The sequence below is a fragment of the Camelina sativa genome, chromosome 9 (assembly GCF_000633955.1).
Source record: "Camelina sativa cultivar DH55 chromosome 9, Cs, whole genome shotgun sequence".
Classification (NCBI taxonomy): domain Eukaryota; kingdom Viridiplantae; phylum Streptophyta; class Magnoliopsida; order Brassicales; family Brassicaceae; genus Camelina; species Camelina sativa.
The window spans coordinates 209,866-228,892 of record NC_025693.1 but is presented as its reverse complement, the minus strand read 5'-3'; the positions used below and the strand labels follow the sequence as shown (position 1 = coordinate 228,892).

The window sequence follows — 19,027 nt, the reverse complement described above, 5'->3', positions numbered from 1 at the left end:
TATTGAATGATGAGCGTAGTAGTAGTAGGTGGACAAATGCATTAGTTGAATCAATCTTGAATGGTATAGTAGTAGTTTATATTCTTGAACATTGTGAAGCTTATCTCTACGAACGATGGAAAAAACCAAAAAGAATTAAAAATAGGATGGAAAAAGACCAAATGTTTTACAGCCATTCTTTTGTTTCTTTTAGCTGACTAAAAAAAATATGCCAATTTGCCATATACAGTACTATATATTTAAATCATCTTGTCAGCATATCTAGCAAGCAAGCAGGCAGTATCCACCATTAATTTTAAAAGAAAGAAGCAGCCTCCCCTCTACCCCTAATATTGCTGGCTTTTGGTGATATATGTCTTTCTCTTTTTTCATATATTTCTCATCTGTTTTTATAGGGTTTTTACATTCACAACCTCAAATTATTGAAATGCAGCCGAGCAGTCTAAAATAGGTTTGCATTGCCTTATGATTAAACCTCTTTTAAGTGAAGGCGTAAGTTTGAATAACCGAAAGTTTGGGGGTAAATCTGTAATGAAAGATCAAATATGAGGGAGTAAATGTGGTAAATCCAAAATCACAAGGGGCTAAATGTGTTAGGCTTTTTTTTCTCTCTCTCCCTCTCCGAATACGAGAGAACCAACCAATCGAATTCTTTTTTTTTATTTCTCTCTAGAGCCTAGTCATTTCTGCTTCATTGACCTCTCCTTTATTTGAAAATCCAGAAACTCATCTATTTCTCTCTCTCTCTCTACATTACCCGAATCTCTCTCTATCTATTTGGATTCCCTCTTCCACTAATCGTTGCCTGTTTAATCGGAGCTTTAGATATCTCATCAAGGAAGGAGAGGCTTAAGGGGGATTTCTCATCTTTTTTTTTGCTTGGTTCAATCAATTCGATCCATTTAATTATTTTCCCCAATCTTGGAATCTCCGATTCGACCACAGCTTCTTCGCCGTCACATCGATCGGAGACACATATTCACCTTCTTTTTTTTTTTTTTCAACGCCCAATTGGAAAAAAAAAAATCAACTCATTAAACTTAGATAGATAGATAGATTTAGATAGACCTCAGGTCAAATCAACTACAACGAGTGCTGGCGGCAAGGACGGACTGTGTGTTAGCTGTTTAAAATCCGATCGAACGATCGAAGTCGGAGATGTTGGGGGCTGGGTTTCAGTTGACGCGTGGTCGACACGGCGACGATCCTTTCTACTGTTCCGCAAAAGCTCGCAGGGCCAATCATCACCGCATCGATCAGCTCCGTCAAAGCGACGACGACGTCTCTAATGTCCCCCCATCTGCTCCTTCCAAGGATTACCTCCACGATTCTCAACATTTACTCCCGTCCTCCTCCGCTTCTTCTTCGTCTTCTTCTGGTGGTAATCTTCAACGGTTTTTAGACTCCGTCACACCATCCGTTCCCGCCCAGTATCTTTCTAAGGTTTCTTTTTACATACTCAAATTTCTCATACTTGGCTTCTTTGTTGTTATACCTATGTATATGGATATGGTCTCTGCAGACATCGCTAGGGGAAAGAAGAGCCGATGCTGCTGCTGCTGATTATAAACCTGTGCCTTACTTTGTGCTTGGAGATATTTGGGAATCATTTGCTGAGTGGAGTGCTTACGGCACCGGAGTGCCTCTTGTTTTGAATAACAGCAACAACAACAACAACAACAAGGAGGATCGTGTTATCCAATACTATGTCCCTTCTTTGTCTGCCATTCAAATCTATGCTCATCCTCATCATCCCTTTAATTCCTCTCTTCAACCAAGGTTGGTCCTTTTTATGCACCAATATATCCAAAAACATGTTTCGTTGTTTTCATAGCCTTGGCTCTTATATACACTTTTCCTGTGGCAGGCGTCCAGGTGATAGTAGCGACAGCGATTTCCGGGATTCAAGTAGCGATATCAGCAGCGATAGTGATTCTGAACGTGTTTCTGCTAGTCTGCACCATATCTCATTGAGAGATCAACTTCTCGAAGATTCATCCAGTGACGACGGCGAACCTTTAAGCTCTCAGGGTCGTTTGATCTTTGAGTATCTTGAAAGAGACCTTCCTTACATCCGCGAACCTTTGGCTGATAAGGTTTCTTCCTTCATTTCTCTCTACTAGAAGAACCTTGCACATTATATTTCAAAAGCATACCCTAGATACTAATTACTCATTAGGGGATTACCAAATACTAAGATGGTTTGTCTGACCAGGTAACTTGAAATTTAAAAACTGATGCTTAGAGTTGAAAGATGGTTGATACTTACCCCTTAATTTGGGTCAACTGTTGGCTATCAACTAATCAGAACTGTTCAATCTTCTCACGAACTGGTCATCCTCAACGTAAACTAGACCACATTCTAAACTCACACAAAAATAGGAACTTGTGTGAGCCTGTTGTTAATATATGGGCTCCCACTCATGACTAGTGCCTATTTTGTAATACAGGTTTTTGACCTCGCAGCTCAGTTTCCCGAGCTGAAGACGTTGAAAAGCTGTGACTTACTTCCGTCAAGCTGGTTCTCTGTGGCATGGTATTGTTACTTGTACTTTTTCGTACCAGTTTGCTTGCACTGTGCCAATGTATCTGTTTATGTCTCTGAGAATCCATTCTATTATATACTTTTGCAGGTACCCAATTTACAGAATACCCACAGGACCAACACTCAAGGACCTGGATGCTTGTTTCTTGACGTATCATTCCTTACATACACCCTCTGGAGGTAAACCATAACTGTTTTATTCTATTCTGAGGAAGCTTGCTTAGGAATTTTATCTTATCAGCCATGGTTCATTTTTTACGAATGTTGAAAAATATACCTGAGTGGATGCATAATGTAGCAATCTTTTAGTAGCATCATTTGACTATTGATCAACTCGACATCATAACTAGATGGATGTTCAGCACAAGAGTTAGAGTCAGGTGTTGCGAAGTCAAAATTTCGTTTGAAGGATAATTGTTTGGTAGATAGATGTTTTCACATCGTTGACCTATTGTAGGTGAAGATAGTGCACAACCAAGGGAGAGTGAGAAGATGTCATTGCCTGTATTTGGGCTTGCTTCATACAAGTTAAGAGGTTCTTTATGGACGCCCGATGGGGGTTCAGAGCACCAGCTCGTGAACTCTCTGTTCCAAGCGGCTGACAAGTGGCTGCGTTCTTATCATGTCAGCCACCCTGATTTCCTCTTCTTCTGCCGCCGTTGAGTAGGATTATAAAAGGAAGTTTCGATAAGGAAAATTGCGAAAAGATATGAGCTTGTTCAAACTGTTGATATGGGTTTGTTGTCAGCCTCAGGTTTTTAAAAGAGTTGCTTTTTTTATAATTAATTTAAATCTGTAAGTTATATAGATAAACGAATTTTGTTTGGTCAGATGATGTATGTGAACCCTGGGCTAACCTTTTTGTTGTATACACCACCAATACTATTGTTGTCTGCAATTGAAACTTGTGGAGTAAAAATGTGAAATGTTCAAACAAAGTTTAGTTGACAAGGGAAAATGAGATGCCAATGTCAGGTTAAAGAGTAAACAGCTTAACAAGAAGAAGAAAAAAACTAAACAATGCGCTTGTCAGGTTATTCACTTCGGCTGGGAGATAGATGTTCCCAGAGCCATTCAAGAATTGTCAAGAAAAAAACTACAAATCTCAAAAATTGGGCCTAATCAATTTGAATCACGAATAAGACTGATAGGCTTTTAACAGATAGGCTCAATAATGAATAATGGGCTGGTGAGGCCCATAAATTTCATACTTTAACCCTAATTTGAGAGGCAGAGAGCATATATATAAAATCTCTCATCGCCGTATCGCCTCTGAGAAAATCCGTTCCGAGTCGAGTAGAGAGAGAGAGAGCTCCTACCACACCGAAGGAAGAGGTTAGTGTCGTCTGTCTTTGTATTCGTCTCTCATCACTTCTTCATCCATCGATTAGTATCGTGTTCATGTATCTCGGATTCCGAAGGTAAAAAAAAAAAATCAAAATCTGGTGTTGTTGATGTGCAGGATTTAGGAAATGGCAGAGTCGAAGGTTGTAGTTCCGGAGTCGGTGCTGAAGAAGAGGAAGAGAGAGGAGGAGTGGGCTTTGGAGAAGAAGCAGAATGCTGAGGCTGCCAAGAAGAAGAACGCTGAGAACAGGAAACTCATCTTCAAAAGAGCCGAGCAGTACTCTAAGGAGTACGCCGAGAAGGTTACATATCTCTCTTTTTTTTTTCCCTTGAAGAAATGAATCCCCAAATCTAAGATTTGTTTTTGAAAGTGAAGTTGATCTGTCGTTCCTCCTGATTTTACCAGGAGAAGGAGTTGATCTCGTTGAAACGCGAGGCCAAGCTTAAGGGAGGTTTCTATGTTGACCCTGAAGCTAAGCTCTTGTTCATCATCCGTATCCGTGGGTATGTTTGCTCTTTGTGTGAGTATTATCATTTCCAAGGACATGTTGCGATGTTGTTGTTGTCCCTTAATCTGTTGTTCCTTGAATTATTTTGCAGTATCAATGCCATTGACCCTAAGACCAAGAAGATTCTCCAGCTTTTGCGTTTGAGACAGGTTCGTGTTCATTTATTTTTATGTTGTTGTTGCTGTGGTATATTTCTAATGATAGGGTTTGTGTAAATGATGAGTCTTTTTGAAAAATTGTCACTTACTGCTAGTGTGTTAAAATTGCTATGCAATTAGGTTTAGGACCTAAGAGATGGAAATGATTCTGTTGTGTTTAGTTTATTGATAATCAAGTGGTCTGTTATTGGTCACTTGTCTTAGCAAAGACACTATACAAAATGTGCCGTTTGGTAAAATTGAATTTGGCATTGTCTAATGCAGATCTTCAATGGTGTTTTCCTTAAAGTCAACAAGGCCACAATGAACATGCTTCGTCGTGTTGAGCCCTATGTGACTTACGGGTATACATCTTAGTCTTTCTAACCTTAAATCTTAGGCCGTGATAGCAAGTCTTTTATTCACAGTCTGACCTCTCTTATTTTTTAGGTTCCCTAACTTGAAGAGTGTCAAGGAATTGATCTACAAGAGAGGTTATGGAAAGCTAAACCACCAGAGGATTGCTTTAACTGACAACTCTATCGTAGAGCAGGTTTGTAGTCTGCCTCATTAACACTAACTTCTCAAATGTTGTTTTGTTGTGATGTAGTAGTTGTAACTCACGATTTCTTCTTCCATACACAAACGAAAACAGGCTTTGGGAAAGCACGGGATCATCTGCACTGAGGATTTGATCCACGAGATTCTAACAGTTGGACCTCATTTCAAGGAAGCCAACAACTTCCTGTGGCCATTCCAGCTCAAGGCACCACTCGGTGGCCTCAAGAAGAAGAGAAATCACTACGTGGAAGGTGGTGATGCTGGTAACCGTGAGAACTTCATCAATGAGCTTATCAGGAGGATGAATTAGGATGTTTTCTTTATCAATGTCAAACTTCTCTGTGTTTTCATTATATGCCTCCTTGATTTTGATCTTCTATCTTAAGTTAAAACGACATTTTGCATCTTCTCTTTTATTGTCTATGGACCTTATTATGGGTTGTGGACACCCCCTGGTGTTACCACACTTTTCTCAATGGCTTTTTTATGACACAGTCCACTTCTTGATGTCGATTTTTGTGTATCAATCGTTGACAAAAACATCTTTTCTAAACATCTGATCCAACAGTTGGTATTCACACACATAAAAGAGAAGGCACTGGTCCGTTTAACTCTCTCGAGTCCGCAATATTAAGCTCTAAATCATCGAACCATAACCAACAAAATTATCATATCACTAAAGTCAACCCATTGAGATATAATCAGTCTGATCTTCAATTTGGTTCTTCAATTTGTATCCTATATATTTTGGTTATTGAAAGTTGGATTGAATTTCTTCATATGTATAATAATAATATCGTATATAGCAAATAAACATAATGTATTTATACATTCATTTGAAATTATGTAAAAAAATTAAGAGATGTATATACTGTAATTTAAAATGGAAAGATATAAATGAAAAAGGTAATATATTGCTGTTTAAAAAGTAGATACAAAATGGTTGTCCAAAAAAAAAAACAAAAAAAAAAGATACAAAATTAGAGAACCGGGTTTAGGTAAAATATCAACAAAGTTACAAGATTTTTTTGCGTGCAAATGTTGTATAGAGTGTAGGAAACGAGGCCCGTGGCGTTTGGTATATTAATTGCTAGTTGCTACCATAAATAAGCAATGATTACAGTTTAATTAAGACTAAAAAGCATGCCAAAAGAAGCTGACATGAGGAGATTAAATGGAGATTTATCTTACTTATATATTCACGACTGACTATGGCTTATGAATTATGAACATTGCAAATCTCGTTTCAAGAATCAAACACAGCATAACCAATGTCTCTTGTAAATAAAATACTTGGTGAAGGGGCAGGTAACATTATAATCTGCTTTATCATTTTCTTATAGAAACTCTTTCTTCTCATCTACAGCTTTACATACTAATACTTTTTGAATAAATGTATTAAAGAAGAGACTTACACGCTTTTGAATAAAAAATACATTGGAAATGTTGTTGCAGTGGCGGATCTCTGTGTGTGGAAGGACAAGATAAACTCGGGGATAACACTTGTAACGGCAACACTTTTTTGGTTCCTCTTGGAGGTCATGGAGGCTCGATTTGTTCCACTTCTCTGTTCGATCCTGTTTCTCTTCATGCTTCTACTCTTCTTTTGGGCCAAGTTCGGACAACTCTTTACAACACGGTACGTACCAAATACCAATATATACATATCTTTTACATTCTAGTACGTCATTTATTCTGAGAAATGAACTTAGAAAACCAACACTAGAGCTCTCTCGTTTCACCAATTCTGTGATCTCACACAGGAGGCCTCCCACTCCAGAAGAGATAAATCTACCAGATTCCCGACTTAGAGGCTTTTTATTAAAGATGGAGGGCCTTCTTCTTATGCTCTATGAGATTGCATATGGGAAAGATATCAAAACCTTTCTCTGGGTGAATCTTTGCTACCTATGCTCACACTATTTTCTTTAGTTTCCATACAAAAGATTCATTGTTCATTTATAATTAAACTTCATTCATGTGGCAGACCATCCTTTATGTGGCCATCTTAGACATCATTGGGAGCTACATCAGCCTCCTCACAATTTTGTATATAAGTAAGAACACAACCTGTTAATGTATCTCTTTCTCTTTTGATCATGTCCTCCATTTGTCTCTAATAAACTATATCAACCAACACGCTTCCAGGCTTAGTCTTCTTGATGACAACTCCGGTTTTGTACCTGCAATTTCAAGAGGCCATTGACAGTTTCATCGGGACGGTATCGGAAGAGAAGAACAAGATACTTGGAGTATTCAAATCCAAAGTTGTCTCAAAGATTCCTAGGGCCATCAAGGTGGAGTAGTTGAGTTCATGTGAAATGAAAGCACCTCTATATGCTACTATCATAGTTTTAACTATATTTGATTTAGAAGGGATACTTGGCTGTTGTATTCCTTCCTAGCTACTAGCTAGTACTAAAAATCCGTGTTTAAAGGATTACAGAAACAGAATAATAAAACTTTTGGGAGTTCTTGGACACCTCTATACAAAGTATAAGGTTGCAACTACAGTAGTATTACACACAAGCATTGCAAGAACAAAGAAAATATCCTTTTCCAAGCTGGTGCAGCTCGTTTGTGCAATACGTAAGCATTCCATAATAACTAATAAAATGGAACAATAAAGATCATATCAAAAAGCAACTGCACAGAAGAAACTGTCTTGCGACCCCAAAACTTAAATGCGGGTCGAAAAGTCATTAATTCGTGTATTATGAAGTAACACCCCCTTGGTTTTTTCTTATCTCGGTAGAGGATATATCCATCCGGAATTTTTCTGCTGGAATTGAGATAAACATGTCGATTAATTCCTCTGGAATATCCAGATCTTCAAGAACCTGCAGAGGAGCAAGGATAAGGCATTAGGCATACAATCTCATAGACAACCCTCAAGAGAGTAAATTTGAATTAATCGAAGTTCTACTGCTCAAGTCAAACCTTAAATACACCATCTACATTGCGGCCACCAACAAGGAAAGTGCAACCTGTCCGTTTGCAATCACCAAGTATTTCCAACATCCTTCTGTAGCTTCCTTCATAGTACTTTGGCTGCAAGAAGTTCAGTTCCTTAATCATCTTTGATAGTACGGAATTGGAAGATAATAGAGCACCTCAAATGTCTGTGACTCATTAAGTTCTTAAGTGGCTGATCGCAACAGTGTAGCTTAAAATATAATTGTAGTTCAAGGAAAGAAACAAAAAGAGGATCAGGAAAAGTTTTAAGTAATTACATACATTGACAAGCCTTGCTGCAGTGTCAGCGCCAATTACAAAACTGCTTCCTGGGAAGAGCTCAGCTTTCTTGTAGAAGTATGGCTGATTTGAAACTATTACCGTCTTTCCTGCCAACCAGATACTAAACCAATATCAAATGATGGCACAAGCAAATAGACATAAAATTGCATTGCAAACATTTATAGCTCGATTCTGGATCACAAAATTGATTGGTCTTTCCTTTATTGGACGCAACTGGATCATAAGATTGTTGTAACTTAGAGATGCCAAACAAAAGTGGTGCACGGAGTTGAAAACATAAATAGATAGTGCGTGAATAAAAGATCCGCCTACCAACTGCTTCAAATTGCTTTACACGATCTTTAATCTGTGCAACTGAAAGTGGTGGTTTGTCTGCATTTATTGCGGATATTTCAAAGCATGGGTACCCGCCGCCACAAACGCTGCATAAAAAAATATGCTAGTAAGATTGTTTACATTTTATGTTGCAGAGAAAAAGGACAGTTATCTGATTTGCTGTACAGCACGTTTAAAATGCCAGAGGTCTCTCAAACTCCAATCACAACATGTGGAGCACAACGAAAAAAAATTATGAATTACTACTTACCTTGCACAAAATAGCATATTAGATTCAACTAAGAAACAGAGAGTCAGCATGTCAAAAAAGAAACATAGAGCCAGCAAAGAGCCAAAGACAGAAAAGATACAGAGAAGGCTTAGGTTATACATATGATTAACATCAACCAGTGTTTTTCTTTTAAACATGTTCACCTGAAAGAGAAATAGGTACTCGTTAAGCAAAAAATAAAGACATACTAGCCTACCTCATAGCAACTTCTAACAGCTTGAGGTGACCGTCATGTAGTGGGTTAAAAGAGCCAGGCAGTATAATCTTTCTATCTTCATCAGACCCGTATGCTTCTGCCACAAAGTTAGAACTACATCATTACTGGCAACGAATGCCAGATTAAGTTTGAAAGAAAAATTATAAGTCTCATCGGGTCAAATGACAAAAACCTTACCACCAGAAAATGGATAAATCTTACAGCACAACTCCCCATTTATAAGCTGTTCTAGTTCTTGTTCTTCACTAAACTGGGTTTCAGACTCATAAGGCACCTCAGTCTCGGTCAAGCCCGAGTCAAGAGTCCCAGAAACTTGGCATGCCTTGGCCATAGCCTAAGACATCGACAAGAAAGGTTTTAAGAACTCAGTCCACATGATGAACCTCAAAATACAATGCTTTTCGAAAAGTTATGCTAGGAACGTATGAACAACAACTGCTCCAGAAAGAATATGTATTTTTAGTATTATTCAGTAAAATGGAACAGAAACGTCAACAGGTACTTGAATCTAATACAAGTAAGTGAACTAATTTGCCAGTTTTCTTTTTTCCTTAAAAGCAGAGAAATCATACAGCAATGCACTAGGCAGATAGGAGGTTGTATAATTTAGCTATGTAACAAACCTGGATCAGTGCACAGCTTGACACCTTATCTTCTTCCTCTCGGCTCCGTAGATTCTAAAGTATTAGGCAATAAGATAAAAGACATGAGTAGTTGATATTAAGGAGTAAAAGAGGACGGGAGAAAGAAGGTCGTAAAGACCTTGGTTAGAGTGACAGAAGATTCCCAGATCCGGTCGGATGCTCTCATAGACAAAAAGAACCTACTCGGGCAGCAACAAAACAACAAGTATGAGTAATAGAAAGCAATCGAAGCGGCCATGATAGAACATCAAAATCCCTAAAAATGATATGTTTGGATAACAACCTACTGTGGTAGCCTAGGCATTAAAACATTTCAAGAAAATCATAAATATTATTAAAGGAGCAGGAAGCAAAAGTTTTGCATAACCAACCTGTGATCCCCACGCTTTGGAAGAGAAGTTGCCAAAGATCCAGTAAAGCCCACACCAAGAACCGGATATCCTATAAAAAAAACACCACCAGATAAAAGACAAGTAAGACCAATCCGGGGTTTACTAACAAGCAAGCAAGGCAACAACGATGAAGAATGAGACCATATAATATGAGAAAACCTGGTCTAGAGAGCTTAAGAGCCCGATTGTAGGCTAACAAGGCCATCTCCTTGGCCATTGCTTGGCTGCAGTGTTGGCTCGGAACCTAAGAAAAACCCAGGTGAGATAATGGAGAAGAGAAGAGGATTGCTTGCTGCCATATAAAAAGAGAGAGAGAGAGAGAGAGAGGTATGTATGAGATTACTGATTACGAACCCTGCCGAGTAATTGGACCATAGAAACTCTGGAATAAGGAACCACGGCTTCGAGAAGCGTGTTGGAAGCTCCAGGAACCGACATCAACCAACCTAAAGCCTGCGAATACATATATACAGTTTTCGTATCGTATCACTCAAAGCAAAGACAGAGGCAGAGAGCAATCACATGTATATTGAAAGCGAGAGTGAGAGTGAGTGAAACCAGAGAGGCACCGCCGGAAAGATAGACGACGGCCTGCGTCGGAGATGAGTGAATCGCTTCGACGATGGCACGAATCGCAGCCTCTCCCATTGTTTCTCTCCGTCTCGTCTCCGACTCCCATTGATGATCGTTCCCAATCAAATCGTGTCNAAAAAAAAAAAAAAAAAAAAAAAAAAAAAAAAAAAAAAAAAAAAAAAAAAAAAAAAAAAAAAAAAAAAAAAAAAGCCAAATTAGCCCCCAAATGTTAAAGTATTTACTATCTGTTCCCCAAAATAGTTGAATATTACGCTAAAACCACAATTGTTTGAATTACTAGAATGTGCACCCCTGGCGCTCCCTCTCGCCGTTACTCGTCGTTAGTCCGTGACTGGGAAATTAGGCCCACTGACTCTCTCTCTCTCTCTGTGTATAGAGGTGTTTAGGGTCTCTCTCTATCCTACTCAACTACGAAACGAAAAATCACACTCCCCCTTCACAATCACAAGTGTCCTCTACCTCTAGTCTCTCTACTTAAAATTGAGTTTTTTCCTAATGGTATCATGAAAACGAGTATAACGACAATAAGGGCCGGACAAAGTGTGTGTACAACATATCTGTACTCTCTTTTTTGTTTTTTTGGCAGTTTTTTTTTAACTACTAATTAATAATCCTTCAACATCAGTGTTTGATCAATTTAAGCTTTTACCATTTCTTCTTTGAAAAAACTAGTCTCCGTCTATTTATCTTTTAAGATGTAATGGCATTGTGAATCCTGACAACTTATATGTATATTAATAAGAGAGATAGATGAGCTGTGATTTACTTCTTGAATGGTACTTATGTGGTAAAGTAATAGAACTAAAGATTAAGAGAAGCCTTGGGGAATAAAGAAACAAGGAGCGTGGTATCCTATTATGGTGACGTTCTCTAGTAATAATTTTTTACACTATGATTTATTTTTTTAACGACCATAATTTTGGTCAAAAGGAGCTAAGAAATGACAGAGAGATGTTAATCAATAAAGAAAAGGATTAGTGGACAAATTAGCGTATGGATTAGTCCACCATGGGCTTCTCTTTTGTCCAACTTTCACCTCTTTTCTCACAAACTTGGTCTGTCATTTTTATTTTGTTGTTGCTTCTCTTCTCCCAATGCAAGGAAAAAAAAAAAGCAGAGCTCTTTCTCTCTCTCTCTTCCTTTTGTATTCTTTCTTCCTCCTTTTTCTTCAACGAAGGTATCTTTTGTTTATTCTTTATACTTTACTCTTTTACTCCATCACTATCAGTCTCAATATCACTCTCTTTTGTACAAAGTCTTCTTAACTCTCGTCTTTTTGTTATAATTTTGCATCTGAAATGTTGGCTTTGCTGATAATCATCGTTGCTCTTCTCTGCAACTACAACTACATCCCCCTTGTGACTGTTAGTGGCTTAAACGACGAGGGCTTCGCGCTCTTAACGTTCAAGCAGAGCGTCCACGATGATCCTAGCGGTTCCCTCAGCAATTGGAACTCATCGGACGAGGACGCATGTTCGTGGAACGGTGTTACTTGCAAAGAACTCAGGGTGGTGTCTCTTAGCATTCCAAGGAAGAGCCTTTACGGTTCTCTCCCTTCGTCTCTAGGGTTTCTCTCCAGTCTCCGTCACTTGAATCTCCGGAGCAATAGGTTTTATGGGTCGTTGCCTGTTCAGCTTTTCCAGCTTCAAGGACTCCAAAGTTTAGTCCTTTATGGCAATTCCTTTGATGGGTCCTTGTCGGACGAGATCGGTAGGCTTAAGCTTCTTCAGACATTAGATTTGTCGCAGAACCTCTTCAACGGGTCGCTACCGCCTTCGATTCTGCAATGCAGCAGGTTGAGAACACTCGATGTCAGCCGCAACAACCTGTCTGGTCCTTTGCCTGATGGGTTTGGCTCAGCGTTCGTCTCTCTGGAGAAACTCGACCTCACCTTCAACCAATTCAACGGTTCGATCCCTAGTGACGTCGGAAACCTCTCTAATCTACAAGGAACCGCTGACTTCTCTCATAATCACTTCACCGGTTCAATCCCACCTGCGCTGGGAGATCTTCCTGAAAAGGTTTACATTGATCTCACTTTCAACAATCTCTCCGGTCCCATTCCTCAAACTGGTGCTCTTATGAACAGAGGACCAACGGCGTTTATCGGCAACACTGGGCTATGCGGCCCGCCATTGAAAGACCTTTGCCCAGGATATGAGCTCGGCCTCAATGCCTCTTACCCTTTTATCCCAAGCAACAACAAGCCCGAAGATTCTGATAGCAACTCTGAAGCCAAACAAAAGTCAAGTGGTTTGAGCAAAAGCGCCGTCATTGCCATTGTTCTCTGCGATGTTGTCGGAATCTGCCTCGTGGGTTTGCTTTTCACTTACTGCTACTCAAAGTTTTGTCCTTGCAACCGCGAGAACCAGTTCGGATTCGATAAAGAATCCAAGAAAAGGGCTGCAGAATGTCTATGTTTCCGGAAAGACGAATCTGAAACGCTATCTGAAAACGTAGAGCATTGCGACATTGTGGCCCTTGACACTCAGGTTGTGTTTAACCTGGAGGAGCTACTAAAAGCGTCAGCCTTTGTTCTAGGCAAGAGCGGAATCGGGATTGTGTACAAAGTGGTTCTAGAGAACGGTCTCACACTGGCCGTCCGGAGATTAGGTGAAGGAGGGTCTCAGAGATTCAAAGAATTTCAGACTGAAGTTGAAGCCATAGGGAAACTGAGACATCCTAACATTGCTGGCCTTCGAGCTTATTCTTGGTCTGTGGATGAGAAGCTTCTCATCTACGATTATGTTCCCAACGGTAACCTCGCAACCGCCCTCCACGGTGAGTCATTCTTTTTCTCATTTCGAGATGCATCAGCATCCTTCGACTGCATCACATCATGTTAAGTCACTATATATGTGGGGTGTGGTGTGTTAAGTCACTATAATATATATGTGCCTGTGCAGGAAAGCCAGGCATGGTGACTAATACTCCCTTGACATGGTCTGTACGGCTGAGGATTGTGAAAGGGATTGCGACAGGGCTTGTTTATCTCCATGAGTTCAGCCCAAAAAAATACGTCCATGGAGACCTCAAGCCCAGCAACATTCTCATCGGACAAGACATGGAACCTAAGATCTCTGATTTTGGACTTGCACGGTTGGCTAACATTGCTGGAGGATCTTCTCCGACCATACAGTCTAATAGAATCATCCAAACGGATCATCAGCCGCAAGAGAGGCAACAACACCATCACAAGAGTGTATCTTCAGATTTCACTGCTCACTCTTCGTCTGGATCCTACTACCAGGCACCCGAGACTCTCAAGATGGTCAAACCATCACAGAAGTGGGATGTTTACTCTTTTGGGATCATATTACTGGAACTGATCGCGGGTAAGTCTCCAGCAATGGAGGTTGGGACATCAGAAATGGATCTAGTTCGGTTGATACAAGTATGCATTGAGGAGAAGAAACCATTATGTGATGTTCTTGATCCTTGTTTGGATCCTGAGGCAGATAAGGAAGACGAGATTGTCGCTGTTCTGAAGATTGCAATCAGTTGCGTGAATAGCAGTCCAGACAAAAGGCCTACCATGTGGCACGTTTCTGATACTCTCGACAGATTACTTGTGGCCAGCGATTGAGACATTTAGAGATATGCACATAAAAGCTTGTTTTAAAAGATGAAGCTGCAATCACTTGGAGCATTTGCACCTGACGATGCTGATGTGGTTACCATTTGTTTTGTTTTTTATTTTTACTTGTCCCGTCTTTGTTAGTGGTTATTAATTAAGTTGTGCCACTCTTCATAATCGTTTTTATAGCTTAAAGTTTCTGGTACATCAGATGTTAAATATTAGAGACCACAAGTAAGCTAATTTGAATCTTAGATAAACAGTGAACTCCCTAGAAGAGAGAAGCTTCGACTTAAAAGCTTAAAAGGGAGGAAGAACATGGTTTCTTCTTGCAATTCTCATCCGATCCACGCTTTCGACAAACTCCCTATTGAGTTTCAGGCAAATTACAAAAGTGATTTACTTAAAAAAATTCTATAGAGAAAGTCTAAGAGCTTACTTCCATGGAATGTCCCCAACAGTCCTCCAGATACCTTCGATGTCTCTGTAGACTAAAGAGAACTTAGACTCAGTCTGGAACAGCCTCAATCCTGACACGGTCTGCATCCCTGCAAATTCAAATTGATGTGGCAAAAGCTTTTGAAACATACTAGTAGCTGGAAGCACTACAAGAAAAATCATTATTCATAGCACACGATAATGTTTGATAGCGTTTTCATAAACGCAGCTATCTTAGGTACCACCTATATTATAGCGTTTTTATGGTATGCTATTATTGGGTCTATCTACCATAGCAGTTTTGTTATACGGTGCTATAACATATGTAACCCTATCATAGCGTTATTCACATGCCATAGTTTGTCTTTATCAATTATGCTCTTATTGCTATAATATGCATTGTTATGACTCTTATATTATGCAATGGTATAAAGCTAATCAATTTGGTGGAACCTGCTTAATTTGCAAAATATCCAATTTATATATAATAAACATCCACAAGATACACATCATTTCATAAAACAAACATTATTCACCCATAACACAAGTCTCAAAAAAATACTTAAAAGCTATCATCCTTTAATATAATGATAGATACCAGACTCTTCATTAATGTTAATGTTCTCCTGATCTGAGGTCCTTGGCATGATTCAAACATTCTCAGAGAGCTTGGAACCCACTACTCCAAAAGCTGGAAGCTTCTTTTTTTGAGGAAATGATTTGGAGTATCACAAACCGACCCATGTTGGAAACTCCAAATAGTCAGACACTGCACAAACAAGAAAGATTATAAGTGTCTATAACCAAGCTCTCACAAAGCAGATAAATGGAAGTCTAAAAGTAAGAATTTAACTTTATCATCTGTTTTTTTCAGCCATTGAGACATTGAGACACTATAACCAACACACAGATGAATAAGAATAAGAATCAAGCGAAGTGAGACACAGATGAATAAGACATTAAGACACTATAACAGATTCCAAGAAATAAGCGAAGTGAAAAAAATATATAATTTAAGAACTAGATCATAGAGGCAAAGAGAGAAAACTAGTAATGGACAAAAAAAAAAGACAAGACACTAGATGAATTGCTAGACATGAAAGTATTTTAAAAACCTGCACATTCAAGTAAATGTCAGACCAAATGCAGCAATACAAATTGGTAGGAAGCGGACTATCTAGCTAAGAATTTCAAGGTCTTGTTTAGTAACAGTAACACAGACCATACATGTTTCTTAGTCCAATCGTATTGTCATACACCAGCTGAAGGAGCAAACTGGAGCAGTTGTACAATTAGAGGCTCTTTGATCTTTGGGAGAGAGACTTACGTCTAAAGCCACAAACTCTGGTGCTCTTGGATCTACTGTTAACGCAGCTTTCCTTTGTATATCGAATGAACAACAAAAAATCTAGCAGGGGATCCTTCAGCTATCAAAATGAAACAAAGAACACAAGTAAGCACCAACTAATAACGAGTTTCACACACGAGCTCCATGTCTAGATATAAAAAGACTTCTCTTTTTGGATCTTAACAAATTTCTCGTAACTAATAGTTTTCAAACTTCCAATTTCAAAATTTTAACAAAGCTAAAAACCTAAAGTAACCAAACCTAAAGTAACCAAAACAGAAATATGCGTAAGACCTCAAGGAAGCACGAATCTGCAAGATAAAAACCATNACAAGAAAGATTATAAGTGTCTATAACCAAGCTCTCACAAAGCAGATAAATGGAAGTCTAAAAGTAAGAATTTAACTTTATCATCTGTTTTTTTCAGCCATTGAGACATTGAGACACTATAACCAACACACAGATGAATAAGAATAAGAATCAAGCGAAGTGAGACACAGATGAATAAGACATTAAGACACTATAACAGATTCCAAGAAATAAGCGAAGTGAAAAAAATATATAATTTAAGAACTAGATCATAGAGGCAAAGAGAGAAAACTAGTAATGGACAAAAAAAAAAGACAAGACACTAGATGAATTGCTAGACATGAAAGTATTTTAAAAACCTGCACATTCAAGTAAATGTCAGACCAAATGCAGCAATACAAATTGGTAGGAAGCGGACTATCTAGCTAAGAATTTCAAGGTCTTGTTTAGTAACAGTAACACAGACCATACATGTTTCTTAGTCCAATCGTATTGTCATACACCAGCTGAAGGAGCAAACTGGAGCAGTTGTACAATTAGAGGCTCTTTGATCTTTGGGAGAGAGACTTACGTCTAAAGCCACAAACTCTGGTGCTCTTGGATCTACTGTTAACGCAGCTTTCCTTTGTATATCGAATGAACAACAAAAAATCTAGCAGGGGATCCTTCAGCTATCAAAATGAAACAAAGAACACAAGTAAGCACCAACTAATAACGAGTTTCACACACGAGCTCCATGTCTAGATATAAAAAGACTTCTCTTTTTGGATCTTAACAAATTTCTCGTAACTAATAGTTTTCAAACTTCCAATTTCAAAATTTTAACAAAGCTAAAAACCTAAAGTAACCAAACCTAAAGTAACCAAAACAGAAATATGCGTAAGACCTCAAGGAAGCACGAATCTGCAAGATAAAAACCATAAGAAAAGCGAAAGATCTAACAAACCAAATTGGTTTGATGTGATGGTGTGAAGTTTCATTCACCTGTTTTTTATGTCAGATTCTCTTCTTCCAAGCCTTGGAGTATCAACGGTAAGAGCGATCGCTTTAAATCCAGCTTCTTCAGCTCTTTTTACAAGCTGTCTTACCACATTTCTATCCTTATACACCTGCATCAAGAGAACAAACAGACGATTCAAAGCCAGATTTTCAAAAGACCAAGTAGAACTATATGAAACTGACATAAAGTTGTTAAAAACGAATCCCTGGTCCTGTGGAAGCAACTTCCGCAACACTACAAGTAGCCCACGAAGATAAAGTCTGAAAACATCAAAGAATACACAAAAAATGAATACATAAAAGAGATATCTAATCAGGTGAAAGAGACAGAGACGGCAAAGAATCAAAACCATATTGTTCCAGCAGCAGAAGAAGCTCTCGCGGTTGCAAGCTCGCCTACAACGATAACAAAACCACTTCCCATAGTGAACTCAAGATCTTTAACAGTATAACAATCTAATCTAAGAACATCAGATAAACTGATAAAGTAACTGTAAACCCTAGAAACTCAGCGAGTCCGGTTCACTGATTAAAAACGAATCCATTAAAGAGAAACGAAATGCTTACCAGAGAAGAAGACCTCTTCCCATTGTATATATAAAACCACCTTGAGCAACAAAATCGACTAGGAAGAAGGACCAGACAAACTCCGGCAGAGACTAGCGAAGAAACTCAATGGGAAACCCTAACGAAAGGACGCCACTCTCTAGACCCCGGCTCCATCGTCTCCGCTTATCCCGTAACAATCGCGTCGCATCCGTCGTATTCGCCACCGCCGTTTGCCAGGACGCCACTCTCTGGACCCCGGCTTCGCTTTCTCTCATCGAATTGCCGCTGAATCGCTTTTCCACATCTCAATCGATATTTCTAACTCTAGACCCGGAGCTTCCTACACGAGAATTTATGGCTAATAGAGGTACCAAGAAACCCAAATCGTCCTTTGAAGGTTGTAAAGTTATAATTAGCTTAGAGAAAACTATGAGGAGAACTGGGGAAGAAGAGCTTCACTATTGTGAAGATCTGGGTTTTGATTCGGTGGAGAAAGGGGATTTAGGGTTAAAAGTTTTTTTTTTCCTTGCTCTATAGCTTTTTTTTTGGACTCTACTATTTCTATGTAAAATAGTAGAGTGGTTTTTTAGTCCATTTTTATTAAGTGTGGACGGAAAGAATGGTTTTTGTTTTCCGCTTACATATTTTGAGGTATAGCATTTTAAAAACGCTATATATAAACTCATTTTTAAAACTTTTTTAACGATAGCATTTGTGAAAACTGTGCTATGTTTTTCTGCTATCAATGTCCATATTTCTTGTAGTGAAGCTTTGGGGATAAGAACACGGCTTACCAAACATATCGTCAAGCTGAAGGGCAAGAGTTGAGTAATTTCCTTGACTAAGAAGGCAAACCTTGCGGCCCACCACTAGGCCATCTAGATTTACCTTTACATAAGTCAATGTTCCTCTGCTCTCTTTTTCATTATTGTAATATCCCTGAGCAAGTCTTTGGTTTCCAGTATTCTCACTCTTCAGCTGCGTATTTTTGTTATATCT

At 38.9% G+C, this 19,027-nt stretch overlaps 5 protein-coding genes and 1 long non-coding RNA gene across 9 annotated transcripts; 4 read left to right on the top strand and 2 right to left on the bottom strand.

Annotated features, from left to right (window-relative positions):
• On the top strand, positions 657 to 3,464 carry LOC104710031. Its single transcript, XM_010426559.2, has 6 exons — positions 657 to 1,443; positions 1,523 to 1,779; positions 1,868 to 2,096; positions 2,451 to 2,536; positions 2,634 to 2,725; positions 3,003 to 3,464. The coding sequence occupies exons 1-6, from the start codon at positions 1,159 to 1,161 to the stop codon at positions 3,206 to 3,208; spliced, it is 1,155 nt and encodes a 384-aa protein (XP_010424861.1). The 5' UTR covers positions 657 to 1,158; the 3' UTR covers positions 3,209 to 3,464.
• On the top strand, positions 3,791 to 5,603 carry LOC104710030 (60S ribosomal protein L7-2). The gene is made up of 7 exons (XM_010426558.2): positions 3,791 to 3,880; positions 4,008 to 4,191; positions 4,296 to 4,393; positions 4,490 to 4,547; positions 4,821 to 4,900; positions 4,986 to 5,088; positions 5,191 to 5,603. Exons 2-7 carry the CDS (start codon positions 4,018 to 4,020, stop codon positions 5,404 to 5,406), a joined length of 729 nt encoding a protein of 242 aa, XP_010424860.1. The 5' UTR covers positions 3,791 to 3,880; positions 4,008 to 4,017; the 3' UTR covers positions 5,407 to 5,603.
• On the top strand, positions 6,322 to 7,570 carry LOC104710028 (reticulon-like protein B15). The gene is made up of 5 exons (XM_010426555.2): positions 6,322 to 6,404; positions 6,552 to 6,735; positions 6,860 to 6,989; positions 7,084 to 7,153; positions 7,245 to 7,570. The coding sequence occupies exons 1-5, from the start codon at positions 6,368 to 6,370 to the stop codon at positions 7,400 to 7,402; spliced, it is 579 nt and encodes a 192-aa protein (XP_010424857.1). The 5' UTR covers positions 6,322 to 6,367; the 3' UTR covers positions 7,403 to 7,570.
• Positions 7,551 to 10,915, bottom strand: LOC104710029. Of its 2 annotated transcripts, none has more exons than XM_010426556.2 (12): positions 10,773 to 10,915; positions 10,569 to 10,667; positions 10,374 to 10,458; positions 10,194 to 10,263; positions 9,941 to 10,001; positions 9,802 to 9,855; positions 9,356 to 9,512; positions 9,158 to 9,254; positions 8,667 to 8,776; positions 8,334 to 8,440; positions 8,037 to 8,147; positions 7,551 to 7,936 (listed from the first exon to the last, which is right to left on the bottom strand). In XM_010426556.2, the coding sequence occupies exons 1-12, from the start codon at positions 10,860 to 10,862 to the stop codon at positions 7,811 to 7,813; spliced, it is 1,167 nt and encodes a 388-aa protein (XP_010424858.1). In that variant the 5' UTR covers positions 10,863 to 10,915; the 3' UTR covers positions 7,551 to 7,810. The 2 variants fall into 2 exon arrangements, with proteins under 2 accessions (XP_010424858.1, XP_010424859.1); XM_010426557.2 differs by having other exon boundaries at positions 9,158 to 9,251.
• LOC104710027 (receptor protein kinase-like protein ZAR1) lies at positions 11,935 to 14,592 on the top strand. Its single transcript, XM_010426554.2, has 2 exons — positions 11,935 to 13,589; positions 13,715 to 14,592. The coding sequence occupies exons 1-2, from the start codon at positions 12,107 to 12,109 to the stop codon at positions 14,392 to 14,394; spliced, it is 2,163 nt and encodes a 720-aa protein (XP_010424856.1). The 5' UTR covers positions 11,935 to 12,106; the 3' UTR covers positions 14,395 to 14,592.
• LOC104710026 lies at positions 14,554 to 18,623 on the bottom strand. 3 transcript variants are annotated; one of them, XR_754905.2, is made up of 7 exons: positions 18,047 to 18,623; positions 17,830 to 17,875; positions 17,465 to 17,740; positions 16,952 to 17,151; positions 15,422 to 15,592; positions 14,825 to 14,933; positions 14,554 to 14,752 (listed from the first exon to the last, which is right to left on the bottom strand). It is a non-coding gene; the product is annotated as an uncharacterized LOC104710026 (long non-coding RNA). The 3 variants fall into 3 exon arrangements; XR_754904.1 differs by lacking the exons at positions 14,554 to 14,752; positions 14,825 to 14,933 and having other exon boundaries at positions 15,266 to 15,592; positions 18,047 to 18,612; XR_754906.1 differs by lacking the exons at positions 14,554 to 14,752; positions 14,825 to 14,933 and having other exon boundaries at positions 15,266 to 15,592; positions 17,052 to 17,151; positions 18,047 to 18,611.